This window comes from Atractosteus spatula, chromosome 12 (assembly GCF_055471065.1).
Source record: "Atractosteus spatula isolate fAtrSpa1 chromosome 12, fAtrSpa1.hap1, whole genome shotgun sequence".
In the NCBI taxonomy this organism is placed as follows: Eukaryota; Metazoa; Chordata; class Actinopteri; order Semionotiformes; family Lepisosteidae; genus Atractosteus; species Atractosteus spatula.
Genome location: NC_142717.1, coordinates 183,559 through 197,950, shown reverse-complemented (window position 1 = coordinate 197,950; position 14,392 = coordinate 183,559). Strand labels below are relative to the sequence as shown.

Here is a 14,392-nt window from a genome sequence, read left to right as displayed (position 1 = left end):
CAGTACCATTAGGTTTGCAAGTCTGTCCATACACTAGGATCCAAAGAACTTGAAATTGGTCAGGTTAAGCCAGCTATTAGGTGACTTAAGTAGTTAAGTCCCAGTAGAATAAAACCCTGAAGATGGTATGGCCCCTCCTGAAGAGAAGCTGTGCACCCTTGATTTCTATGGAAAAAATATTACTTTTAGTTTCAGCGGAACACCTGTCTTTTTATAGGCTCTGATATTCTTGGATGGCAAAATTATACCTTAGCTTGCTTGTCTCAGCGGTTCTGTGTAAAGATGGAGTTTAAAGCCATCATTAATTGAATGAAATCATTTGCTTCCTGCAGTTAGGCATTTATGTTCTGAACAATGTTATATTTGGTACTTTGTGAACATTAATAGCAATTATGCCAAGTAGTCCCAACTGAATTTTATTCAAAGGTAAAAAGATTGCTTAGCTGAATAAAAATGATTTTCTTATGATTACAAATGTTTTTTTATGTTAAGCCTACATTAGCATGTGAGCACCAGCTTTCTAATACACTTTTTTCATTACCTGAAAGACCTGAAATGGTTTTCTATAGAAAAAAATACACAACATCTTTAAATTGAACTAAATTGAACTTTATATGATAACATTCTCCTCCCTATCTGGCATCAGGTAAAAGTAGGGGATAAGGAAGTGGATGTGATGAGTGGTTTTCGACTTTATGTCACAACTAAGTTACCCAACCCGGCGTACACCCCCGAGATCAGCGCACGCACATCCATCATTGACTTTACTGTCACCATGAAAGGACTGGAGGATCAGCTTCTAGGCAGAGTCATTCTTACTGAAAAACAGGTAGGAGGCTATCAAAAGATCCCAACATAGACTGGATACTAAAGAGAGTGTCTAGAGAAAATGAACACTGAGACAGAAGATGTCTCAGTGCACTTAAATTGCACTGTTGAAGGTATGAAATGGAAGAAAGGTGTGCAATTATATTTGTACCTTGGTTATGGAGCATTTTGTGAGGATATTTGTTAGAATATATTAGTCAGTGAATGTAAATAATAGACTTATTATTGAAGCTTATTCATTCCCCTTAGTATTTTAGATGTCTATTAGTCACACTTCTTCCCAATCAAAGATATATACCATCATACCGTCTTATTAAATACATTACAAAAAATTACAGAAAGCCTTACTAAAAAAGATGTTAGCTTTAATTTCAGTGAATGAGTCTTGATGATTCATATAGCTTTTTTTTTTCCTCCCTAATTTTAAGATGGACTTTGATTACAGCAACACTTTTAATTCCATGTGATCATTTTTGGATATGCTATAAATAATTTCAGTCTTATTCAAAGTGTGATTTTATTTGCAGCCTTTTTAAAGTGAGGTATTGTTTATAACTTCAAATAGAGACCCATAAAATGATAAATGTTTTAAAAAATCTAATGCATTTAAAATGATAAAACAGAGTTCAGGATGTTGTTTTTGAAGAACACTGAAAGGTTTTACAGATGACTGTTGGAAGTTATGGATGACAATAAAAAACAACAACATTACATCAGTTAATCTTAGTAATCTGGGGATTCATTAAATTTCATGAAGAGTGGGCATACATTAAGGAAATTTAGAAATATGTGCATAAATATTATGTATAACTACATATGAACAGGAATTGGAGAAAGAAAGAACAGACCTAATGGAGGATGTGACTTCAAACAAGCGCAAAATGAAGGAGCTGGAGGACAACCTCCTCTTCCGTCTCACCAGCACCCAGGGGTCTCTGGTGGATGACGAGAGCCTCATCATTGTTCTGAGCAACACAAAGAGGACGGCTGAGGAGGTTACACAGAAACTGCAGACTGCAGCTGAGACAGAGATCCAAATCAATGCAGCTCGTGAGGAGTATAGACCAGGTAAAGGAAAATGGGTTCAGTTTGGCTGCATAGACACTGAATTGATTTTGAGTATGTTCATCTAAAGGCATATGTTGGGTATCTTTGTTCCAAATTGAACTTGCCCTTATTGCCCACTAACTTTCTTTGTGATATTAGAAAAGATACTTCTAGTGCAGCCATGACAATGGCAATCTTTTTAAAAACGCAGGTACTTCAAGTACAAAATTGCTTGAGATTTTTAGAAAACATTAATTTCATTATTCATGATTACACCCTCTCCAGGGTTATGCATGACTCGAGTTGTTTAAATTAAAAATAATAAAGGATAACAATTCCCATTAGTCCCATAATAAAATTTTTGTGTTAAGAACTGTTTGGTGTGTGTGTGTAAAGTAAATGTAACGCAGTCTCCACCAGCTTCTACCAGCACTGCATTTTACACTCCTGTGTCTTGCTTTTTCATTGACAATTGTGAGTAACACACGATGTGACTTGAGACAAGCAGAGTACAATACAGGGTAATGACAGTTCAGTATTTATATATCTGTTAAATGTCATTCTCTCTATTTACTGTATATTTTAAGTGTGTGCTATATTTGATGTTTATTCTAATTAGAGGGTTTTAACTTGGGGAAGTTTTTCTATTTTCTCTCTGTCTCATGGACTGCAAGCTGCTGCTGCCTTCTCTCTCATCCTCTCACCCACCTTCAGTGATTATCACACACCTGTTAACCACTAAAAGGACAACAAACCCTTATGTAAAGTCTTGCAGAACAGAGCCCATACAAGACCTGGGGAATGGGCATATTGCACCTTTGTGTGAAAAGAGAAGTGTATGAAAAATTTCCCCTAAAGGGTTAAAGATGAAAGCATTACTTGGAAAAACATTATTGTTTTACATTGTGTAAATGTATGTCAGGAATTAATGATTTCCATGTTACACAGTTGCCACCAGGGGCAGCATCTTGTATTTCCTGATCACAGAGATGAGCATGGTCAACGTGATGTACCAAACGTCGCTGCGCCAGTTCCTGGGGCTTTTTGACTTATCTCTTGCCAGGTATTGGGATAGCCTTTTAGAGTTTTTAAAAGGTTTCAGGACTCATTACAAAAAAATGTGAGGACAAAATGAGTAAATTTATTTTCTCAAATTCTAATAGTGGAAAAAAGCAAACTCATCTGCCTCAGTTTTTGTGGACTTTTACAATACTGGATAATTTAGTGTGATAATGTGGCTATTTCTTTGTAATATTATTATTTAGTCTTATACAAGTCTAGATATGTGGCTATATTGGTCGAACAGGTGTGATTAGGTGTTTTCATTGAATTAGTTTTCAGGTCACAGTACATTTCTGTGCTGTCTAAACAAAATCCTGTTTCTTACTTACCAATGCATATGAGAAATGGTTTTTGTTTTACAGGTATATGAAGATACTAGCTAACAGTATAAGCATCAGCTAATGAGAATTGAAGTTAGCACTTTTTAAAAATAAAATCACAAAACCTGACATCTGTTTTTTAGTGTAAAGTTTGCAAACATTAAAGAATGTTATTTGGGCCTAGTTGTTTATGAACACTGTTCCAGCTTAACTGGAAATACAGTATTATTCTTGATGTAGTGACAGAGTACATTGTCATGTTTTTTTTTTTAATAGATCATCCAAAAGCCCTATAACCAGCAAGAGGATAGCTAACATTATTGAATATATGACCTTCGAAGTACACAACTATGCGGCACGGGGCCTTTATGAAGAGCACAAATTTCTTTTTACTCTGTTGTTGACTCTGAAGATTGATATGCAAAGCAACATAGTGAAACATGAAGAGTTCCTCACCCTTATCAAAGGTCAGCAGAACACAGCCTGTCACTCTTGTGTGCTATTATGTAGATCTGCATTATTTAAAATATATTATGGGATGCAATAAGTAGGCTTTTTAAGTCTGTGTCATTATATCTGTTTTGGAATTAGTCTATCCTTTATAAATGAACAGATGATGGGTCACACCAAGTTCAGGTTTGAAATAGGTATGTTGGTTTCAAAATATGTCACTGTGCACATTGAACTCATAAGAATCTCATACAGTCATTTTTGAAGCTGAGCACTAACATTAAGGGCAAAATAGTTTTGTCATCTGGTACCTCATATGTCAACAAAAGGCTTCAGTTTCTTTGTAAAATACGTGGTAGATTTAGGAAACATGATTTAGAAATATTGGATATCTGCTAAACTCATTATTTTTTACATAGTTAATTCTTTGAAACTAAAATAATTAAATATGATATATTTTTTTAAACTCAATTATCACATTCTAGAGATCAAAATCTTAAAATATTTTAAAATCTAGGATAAATCTTTTCTATCCTAGAAGTATTAATTATTGAAAGACTGAATGGCTGAGTGGATACAGATGGATAATATTGCTCATTATTGTTATGATGTTTTTAATTGAAGATTTAATACTATTATCCCCATTAAAGTTACTCTAGAGTGTACTGTTTTTATGACAGCTATAGGAATGATCATGATGAAAGCATGAGAGTAACATAAAGGCACATAGTTGTAATTTATCATTTGGCATATTTTCCTTGTTTATTTTCATGTTCTTAAATATTTACCATATTTCACATGGAGACAGATCAATGTGTGGATATTAAACAGTGTTTTCCAAGCACAGATGACAATGTGCTGAATTAAATTGAAGGTTTATTTTTGTGCTGCACAAGGTGTAGGCAATATTTCCTTGTTGGTGGTGCATTTTTAACATACACCAACCAGATAGGTTGGTGTTATATACTGTATAGTACCATTAATGTAAAGACAAAATTGAATATGGTCAATTAAAATTAAAAAAATCTAAGCATGAATTCACTGTACAGAATGAATTAATCTCTTTTCACATCTATTTGTTGACGTCTTGTGTTAATCTGAATATTAATTGTTCTTATTTGGATTTACATTTTTTATCAGTTTAAAGAGGTGTATGAGTTTTAAACCACAGCTTTGTGTGATCAGATGCTCTAAACTATTAGTTACAATACAAATAGTTGCAATAATAATGTTGTATGACAACATGTGAATCTTACCACTTTGGCCTTGTTCAGCACTAGGACATTTCCTTTGTCTTTGTTTTGTGCTCCTTTGACTTTATCGTGTTCAGAATACTGAAGTGCAATTCCCTTAGGCTCAATGATATGCTGGTTAAGAAATTGGTCAAATAATATGTTCTGGAAATAATTTTGATATTGTTAATTGCTTCTTAGGTGGAGCTTCCTTAGATCTGAAAGCTTGTCCTCCTAAGGCTGCCAAGTGGATACTGGACATGACGTGGCTGAATCTGGTGGAGCTCAGTAAGCTTTGGCAGTTCTCTGATATTCTTGATCAAGTGAGTAGCCAAGAATCTGAAAAGCAGCTTAATGTTCAAATATACATTAGGTGGAGAATAAAAATATAGTCCCAAGTCACTTTTGTAGGCGTGTGTTCCTCCAGGATCAGGACTGGAAACTCCTTCTCTAGTGGCCTTTTTCATTTAAGTGGGCAAATATAGTGTGAATTGTTTCTTTGTTGTTATCATGAATAAAAACATAAAATAAATCAGATTGGAAAGTTATTTAAACTATTATGGAAATTGTTTTTTTTGTTTTTAATTAAATTGACCGGCAACGAAAACAATGATTTGCACTGTTTTATTTCCTGTGACATAAGAATGTGTGAAAGGCCAATAAACCAGGGTCAAACTTAAAGAAGGCTCCACAGCCGAAATATTGTGTTTTCTTTCTTCTCTTTTCAGCATGGAAACATTTAACTAGAAAGCATTCTAAATCCAATATTTACTTATGTTTTCACTTATTTAACATCCATTGTTAACAAGCATTGATTCATGTAGATTTCTAATAGGCTAGTCCTAATTAAGGAACAAGTAATAGGTTTATTCCATGCTGAAAAGAGAAGAAAGAAAACACAACGTTTTGGCCGTGGAGCCTTCTTCAGGTGTGAGAAAGACAGGGAAGATAGCAAAGGTAATATAGCAGGAGAACAAAAGGTGGGAGAGAGGAGGAGCGAGAGCGAGAGGCGGGAGCAGGGGACAGACAGAGTGGCCAATCAGGTGGTGTGAAGTCAGGATAGGTGAAGAGTGGTGTGAAATTAAACCTACAATGAATAGAGAGAATTTAGAAGAAAAGTAGTCTGTCGTTGAGAGAAGTATAATTTTAGTTTCTGTAGTCTTTCTGATGTATGAGTTAGGAAAACCATCTTTGAGAACACAGAGAGATTAGTGTGATCATGGCCGTCAGAGGTGAAATGAGAAACTATGGGCTTGGAGAAATCTTTAATCTTCACAGCCCTAACGTTCTCTGAAGCGGTCTCCGAGTCTCCTTCCTGTTTCTCCAATGTAGGTGGCTGGGCATTTACTGCAAGAGATACAGTAAATAAGGTTTCTGGAGGTACAAGATGTCATTCAAGTGAACCGGAATTGTCCTGAGGGGCCTTGAATGAGTGTGGTGTTAGATATGTACTTGCAGGTGATGCAGCGAGCTCTGTTGCAGGGGAAAGTGCCTGGTGTGGATTATTGCTGAGGGCGGACAAGGGAGCTGTGAACAAGAAGGTTACGCAGATTAGGTGATCGGCGATATGAGATGATGGGGCGGTCAGGAAAGATGATGGAGGGATCATCCTGTAGGATGGAAAAGTTGTGGTTAATAGTCCTGGGGATAGGAAGTGTGTTGGGGTGGTAGAGAAGCACCAAGGGAATGCGGTTGTTACAGTGGGAGTTCCTGCTCGAGTTGATGGTCTGAGGGGTGTTTTTGGCTCAGGCAAGAGCCCTGTCAGTAACACTGCTAGGGTATCCTCTGTTGATGGAAAAAAGAGTACATTTTGAGGGCTTGGTTCTGGAAATCAATGTTGTCGCTGCATAGTCGTCGTAGTCGAAGGAACGGTGGGGAAAAAACAACAACTATTTGTTATCCATAATGTTTGGTTTACTATGTAAAAATGGTAATGAAGCATGTCTATGTGAGGCCAAGTAAGGCTAGAGCTCAGAGTTAAATCCCTTAGATTAAAATGGATGGAGCTCCTACAAATCAGGTTTAGGTGTTGTTTGTTCCTTGACCCCTGTTTCTTGTCTTTCTGTAGATTAGCAGAAATGAAAAGCAATGGAAAAACTGGTTTGATAAAGAGGCCCCTGAAGAGGAAAGTATCCCCAATGCTTATGACCAGGCTCTGGATTGCTTCAGGCGACTTCTTTTGATAAGGTCATGGTGTCCTGACAGAACCATCGCCCAGGTATTAAAGAAAGGATCAGAATAAAGAATCATAATTGCAATTAATTTTATTAAGTAAAATGCTCTCACAATAAACATCATTAAGTTTGGGCTCATTATGTAGATGGCTGTCATACTGAACATGTTCTGTTTTTAAGACTGGAACTATCATTTCACTATTTGTGAAATTCCAAAGATGTCGACATATTTTCTTGCAGTGTGACATTGACACCTTATTAGACATCCAGGTAATGGAAACTTATAGTGACAGTATGTTTTTTTCTTCCCAATTTTAAAAGCATTGATACTCTTGGATCAGGCAGCCTAGTAACATCATACTAGACAGGTAGACTGGTACAGATAAGCCATTAATTTTGTGGCACAAATTGAGGATCTGCTTCAACCAAGATGTTGACCTGACCTGCATGTTCAAAAATCCTTTCAAAATCTTGTTCCTGTAAACAGTTGTACAAATCAAATTTGAAACTCGGTTCAAATAGAAACAGACTTCTACAACCAAAAGGTTTTCACTTTTGCTCCTTAAATTTGGCCCATTGTGCAAACTGTGGACAATTAACTCTTAACAAGAATACAACCTTTGTATCAAAAGACTGAGTGTGAAAGTGAAGTCCTACATAAAACAAGATAGCTACTGTACCTGATCACAATTTCTTCATTCATTGTTGATATTTGTGATAGAAGATTTTTATGCTTTGAATGTACAGTTTTGATGATTTCATATGGTTTATTTTACCACTGAAAAGGCTCGCAAATACATAATGGACTCCATGGGACAGAAATATGCTGAGGGAGTTATACTGGACCTGGAAAACACCTGGGAGGAATCGGATCCTCGAATCCCTCTGATCTGCTTCTTGTCAATGGGTTCCGATCCCACAGATTCCATCATTGCTCTGGGAAAGAGGCTGAAAATAGAAACGCGCTATGTGTCCATGGGTCAAGGACAGGGAGTCCATGCTCGAAAGCTACTGCAGCAGACCATGACCAATGTGAGTGTGTCCATTTATGCTATATAACACTTATGTATTTGTTTCTAACTTAAAAAAGCTTGAATTCACAGTGACATCTTATTGTTGTCATCACCATGCTCAACAATTCTCTGATATTGCTTTCCTGGAAAGGGTGGTTGGGCCCTTCTTCAGAATTGTCACCTGGGACTTGATTTCTTGGATGAGCTGATGGACACTATCACTGAAACGGAGACAGTGCATGAGACTTTTCGTCTATGGATGACCACTGAAGTCCATAAGCAGTTCCCCATTACTCTTCTACAGATGTCAATTAAGTTCACTAATGAGCCACCTCAAGGACTAAAGGCTGGCCTCAAGAGAACATACGGAGGTAAGCCTAAAAATAAAATACTTAACTATATACCTGTATTAAAAATTCTGAGTTTGAGAAATGGCACAGAAAGATATGTGATACCATTTTTAAAAAGTGCCATTAAAAAAACAAAGGATCACAAAGGTGTTATTTCAGCTGTTAAACTCTTCGTGTGTGGGGATGACTCTTGGTATACCTGCTCACATCTGATGAAGGCTCAACAGCTGAAAAGTTGTTTTCTCTTTCTACTTTTCAACATGAAATTAACTCCCAACTCAGACCTCATTAAGCCACTTTGCATTTATGTGGTGTTTCAGTATTTTAGAATTATATTTTTGTTTGAGACCATTTCTGAAGACATTTATATGGCAATTAAGAAAAAAAGGAATGATATAGATGACTACTATAAGAGACATTTCAAATTCAAAAATCCTAACTGTTTTGCATAAGTAAGACTTAAGTAAGACATTTTTATATAACAGTTTTATTATTTTTAGTATTGTTTAGCATTGCTTTTTTTGGTGACACTTGATGCCCACTAGCTACCTGTGAAACTGGATAGTATCAGTATGAGTTTTGCCAATCATCCCTTTGGCCTAGGCTTAATTTTTTTGTAATTGTGTTGTGAAAAGCAGTGTTTGGCTTTACAGCAAATATTGGAGAGGTCAAGAACTGCAGTGTGATGAACTTAATTGAAAAGTGGTAAAAAAGAGAAGATTTTTTTAAGATTAAATGCACTGTACAGATAAATCTGCCTGTTATGCCTGTGTTACACTACTAAGTGTCAAGTTATAATTGCATTGCAGTGTCAGTCCTAAGCAAAGGCTGTCAACTGTCCAAGTATAACAACTGAGCCTGACAGCTGAATATATCTGAACATTAAGCACTTCTGTCTTTGGCTGCATTTTCTCAGGCATCAACCAGGACCTCTTGGATGTCAGCAACATGACTCAGTGGAAACCTATGCTCTATGCTGTGGCATTCCTACATTCCACTGTACAGGAGAGACGCAAGTTTGGACCACTGGGATGGAACATCCCATATGAGTTTAATCAGGCAGATTTTAACGCAACAGTGCAGTTTATCCAAAACCACTTAGATGACATGGACATAAAAAAGGTAGGAATAAAAACTCAGTAGTTTAAATTCAGGTTGTACTTTAATCTCTTCTCTACATAGTTTATATTGTGTCTTAATGGTTCCTTGAGAACATTATTTCTAATTCTATTTCTTCAGGGCAGATCATTATTTACTTTTATATACATGGATGTAAAGGAAACTTTAGTTCACAAAAGTTGTTCTGTAAAATCTTTGCCCCTTGTACCTGAATAATGTTACATAAAGTATCAATAATTAACCTTTCAATTTGAGAATTTCTTCTCTCAATCATAAAGCTTCTTAAATTGTAAAAAAGGATGAAAGGGTTTTTGAATAATGCAGGCTTCTGTGTGGCACAGCTGATGGGTATGTTTGCTCTGAGTGCAGGGTGAGCTCTGCAAACCCAACACCATGTGTCTGGCTTTGTACTGCCTGAGCAGGGATTGGGATTAGTTCACCATGGCTCCCACAGCTACTAGTGGTACAGGGACACCACACACCTACACAGACATCAGTCAGGAATATGCCTTTAATTGTTTCTGAGTCTGCTTCATGTCGCAGTAGGAGTTGTAGCATGTCAAAATGTGAATGACACATTGGGTAGGTGGGTCAGAAGATCATGTACTGTATAAATTCCTGATGTGTTGTAAATTTTCCATGCAAGCTGACAGGGAAAGATAAATGTATTTTTCAGGGAGTATCCTGGAACACAGTGCGCTATATGATAGGAGAGATCCAGTATGGTGGCAGAGTGACTGATGACTATGATAAGCGACTACTGAACACATTTTCCAAAGTCTGGTTCAGTGAGAACATGTTTGGAGCAGACTTCTTTTTCTACAAAGGCTATAGTATTCCCAAATGTGTAAATGTGGACCAGTATCTTCAGTATATTCAGGTCAGTAATTTTAGGGTTTTACCTTTGGCTATCTATAACATGTTCATAATATTTTATTAGCACGAGGCAATACAACTCAAAAAGTACTCATTTCAACAGGAATTTGTGCCTAACTACAGTTATAGTAAGTGTAATTACTATAAGAAACCTACTGTACAAGCAAGGAATTGTGTGTCTTGATGAAAAAAGAAAGTATGTTATTCATTTAATATTAATGTTTTTGTTTCTGATGATTGTTTGGCTGAGTTGATTTAAAAAATAAGTGAATAAATTTTCTCAGTAGCAATTAGAATAAAACATGCAAATAAATGTTACATCTTGCAGTACTGATGAAAGCTGATTTTTTTGTCTTAAGTAAATGTATTGCATCATGTGGCATTACTGCTTGAAATTAGGTCAATTATACTGCTACAGCATTTAAACTTTCATTCATCCCTGGATGGGATAGCAGTCTATCACAGGGAAAACAGACACAAACACAGATAAGCACACACTCACACCTAGGGCCAATGTTCCTAAATTTAAACTTAACTTTATAACATTCATTTCCTCTTATTAGGTTGAAAAAAACACAAGGGCTAGTCTTTTCAAATTTAGAATACCAGTTAGTGTATATAGATATTATTGATAATTTGTTAGTTACTTAACTTTGACTTTTGTATATATTCAAGCCTTAGTGCTGACTTAGTTGTTACAAAGCTTAATTTAAAATGAATTACAAATATGAAGCTTGAATTATAGTGACCAATCAATGGCTTAATAAAACTCCACCTCCCAAAGGGTTGATCACTTCTGCTTCCTCTACAAGTAGGAAGCTAACCTGAATTGCAGTGAAGTAACACAGTAACATCTGTGTGTTATTACTGTGTAATGTCCCAATTTTTAGGGGTTACCTGTTTATGACACTCCTGAGGTGTTTGGACTTCACCCCAATGCTGACATCACCTATCAGAGCAAGGTGGCTAAAGACGTATTAGACACCATCCTGAGCATCCAGCCCAAAGACAGCTCCAGCGGGGGAGGGGAGACCAGAGAAGCCATTGTGGGAAGACTGGCTGATGACATGCTGGAGAAGCTGCCGCCAGACTATGTCCCATTTGAGGTGAGTAATGTTGTACAGCACAAGGTATTCTTTATGCAATTCAACATCTCAAAAGCAACCAAAAAGGTTGCAGCCCATAGGCTTCTGATTTGAATATTTTAAAACCTTGCGCTCTAGGTTCACAGCCAATTAGGAGACATCTATGAATGAAATGAGCTGTTGAACCATTTATTTCTCGTATATTCTAAAGGAGCTCATCTGAAATGCATTGCAGTATTAACAGTAATAAGGTCTGCAGTATAGTGTATATGTCTGAAGTTATAGGTAAAAGTTTTTTCCATGCTGAAAAGAAGAGACACAACTTTTCGGCTATGGAGCCTTCTTCAGGTGTCAAAGAAGGCTCCACAGCCAAAACATTGTCTCTTTTCGTTTCCTTTCAGCATGGAATAAACCTTTACCGGTTCCTTTGCAGCCTACGTGTGCTGACGCAGCTACTTGAACTGTCTAAAGTTATGATTAATACTTATCGCTCTGTCAGGTGAGGGAAAGGCTTCAGAAGATGGGCCCCTTGCAGCCGATGAACATCTTCCTGCGGCAGGAGATTGACAGAATGCAGAGGGTTATCGTCCTGGTGCGAAACACTCTGACGGACCTTAAACTTGCCATCGACGGGACCATCATCATGAGCGAGAATCTTCGGGATGCCTTAGACTGCATGTATGATGCCAGAATCCCAGCCCGCTGGAAAAAGGTTGGTGATTAATCCTCAAACAGGGACAGAACAACCTTTAGTCCCCATAAAGTGTAATTTTTTAATACAAGTTTCTTCCACTATGGCTAGTGTATTACAGTGTTCTGTAGCTCCTGTACAGTAGATCTGCATGAAGCAGCAAAGCTTGCCAGATGTTCTATGAGCCCTTTGTTCTTCCCGCATTTTATGAGCTCCCTCTGTGTGCTCCAATTTCCTCCCATGGTACAAAAACATACTGTTAGCCTGTTGTGAGTGGATGTATGACTGTTTTGTGTTTGTGTGTCTGCCCTGCGATGGACTAATATCTTGTCCAGGGTGTGCCCTGCCTTGCACGCATTGCTTGCCAGGATAGTTCACCCGCGACCCTGAATTGGAAGAAGCACTTAGAAAATGGATGGAGGGAATACGGAGCTGTGTTTTGTGTTTAGAGTCTGACATTCCAGTTGCATGTCTATTTCAATATACAGTACTTGTTATACAGTACAGTACAGTACTTTTACTAAGCTGAAGATTTGTCACATATTATTAATGTGCCGTTGGTGTTCATGTTTCATTTGGTCTTTGACCTTGAAATATGACTGACTGTCTCATAGGTACAACAAAATTATTTTTTCTGTTATCCTGTAGCTAACATTTTCATTAAGCCCTGGATTCTTATCACATCTCTCAGTAGTGCTCTGCTTAACATTGACTATTCACCTTGAGTGTTTTTAGAATTTTTCTCTTCAGTTATAAATATGCTGTAAATGAGAAACACTTTTGATACAGACATCTCCTGCTAAATGGGACGCTGATACTCATTCTAACAGTTTTGAAGTTGAAGTTTTATCTTAAATGATGGAGATTATAGAAAGTACAGAAAAGACATTTGTCCAGTGGGAAATGACAGAAAAATTGGTGAATAGCACATTCTGTAAGTACTTATACTGTATGTCAAAAATGTTATTTCTTATAGGCATCTTGGGCTTCCAGTACTCTGGGATTCTGGTTTACAGAGCTGTTGGAAAGAAACCGTCAGTTCCAGTCCTGGATTTTTGAGGGACGACCAAGCTGCTTCTGGATGACAGGGTTCTTTAACCCTCAAGGCTTTTTAACAGCAATGAGACAGGTATGTTTGGTGGGATGAAAATGTAAGTCTTAAGGGTAGTGCAAAATACATTGCTTTGTCCTTAAAGAAAATGGTCATTGAGGTTCATTTTAACATCAGTTTAAATACCCCTTTTTTAAACTTACATTTTATTGGTTACATTAAAAGCTTTTATTTATTAGCTTTAAAGTAACTGAATGCTGAAAAAAGTGGTCATTTGAATATTTAGTGAGAATAGGCGAAATCAAGAATACGTAATTTGCGAATATCAAGGTTTTACTGTACTTTAATTTTATTTTTAAAAGTCTTCCAAAATTAACAGCCTTGACCTGTGTTTGTGAAGGAAATCACCCGAGCAAACAAGGGCTGGGCTCTCGATCGAATGGTCCTGTGCAACGAGGTGACCAAATGGATGAAGGATGACATCACCCAGCCTCCTACTGAAGGTGTCTATGTGTATGGATTGTATTTGGAGGGAGCAGGATGGGACAGAAGGAACTGCAAACTCATTGAATCGAAACCTAAAGTGTTGTTTGAGATGATGCCTGTCATTAGGATCTATGCAGAAAACAATGGTGAGTACTAGAAAGTCCTTTAACAACTTTAGGTTTGTCTCATTAATGCAAAAATAATTCTTATCTATTTGAAATATGATGCATTGAAGCTCAGTCTTCTACCCTTACTTGCTGTTTAATATTATGACAGCTTGGTGTTGCATGACAGCTTAGTGTTCTGCTTAAAACATACTTTAACATTTCCTAAACTATTTCTGGTCCAAAGGTGATTTGTCATATATGTGACTGATTCTGTCAGCTTGGTATTGAATGCAGCTGGTATTGGTATTGAACCCGTCATCTTATTGTTTGCAAATTGTTTTGATTTTAGGTTTAAAGGATCCCCGCTTGTATACTTGTCCAATATATAAGAAGCCTGTGAGGACAGACCTGAATTACATTGCTGCTGTGGAGCTCCGAACAGTCCAGCCCCCAGAACACTGGATCCTGCGTGGGGTTGCACTGCTGTGTGATGTGAAGTAA

The 14,392-nt window shown here is 37.1% G+C and overlaps 1 protein-coding gene across 3 annotated transcripts in view; it reads left to right on the top strand.

Annotated features, from left to right (window-relative positions):
- The window catches only part of dnah5 (dynein, axonemal, heavy chain 5), a 78,595-nt gene extending 64,203 nt beyond the window's left edge, over window positions 1-14,392 (top strand). For all 3 annotated transcript variants that reach the window (XM_088929161.1, XM_088929162.1, XM_088929163.1), the window contains 15 exons: window positions 647-829; window positions 1,653-1,896; window positions 2,824-2,938; window positions 3,534-3,724; window positions 5,141-5,262; window positions 7,008-7,157; window positions 7,900-8,145; window positions 8,278-8,497; window positions 9,393-9,598; window positions 10,272-10,475; window positions 11,362-11,577; window positions 12,056-12,268; window positions 13,224-13,376; window positions 13,699-13,930; window positions 14,241-14,392. In XM_088929161.1, the coding sequence (XP_088785287.1) occupies window positions 647-829; window positions 1,653-1,896; window positions 2,824-2,938; window positions 3,534-3,724; window positions 5,141-5,262; window positions 7,008-7,157; window positions 7,900-8,145; window positions 8,278-8,497; window positions 9,393-9,598; window positions 10,272-10,475; window positions 11,362-11,577; window positions 12,056-12,268; window positions 13,224-13,376; window positions 13,699-13,930; window positions 14,241-14,392 (2,847 nt within the window). The remainder of the gene's footprint in view (window positions 1-646; window positions 830-1,652; window positions 1,897-2,823; window positions 2,939-3,533; window positions 3,725-5,140; window positions 5,263-7,007; window positions 7,158-7,899; window positions 8,146-8,277; window positions 8,498-9,392; window positions 9,599-10,271; window positions 10,476-11,361; window positions 11,578-12,055; window positions 12,269-13,223; window positions 13,377-13,698; window positions 13,931-14,240) is intronic.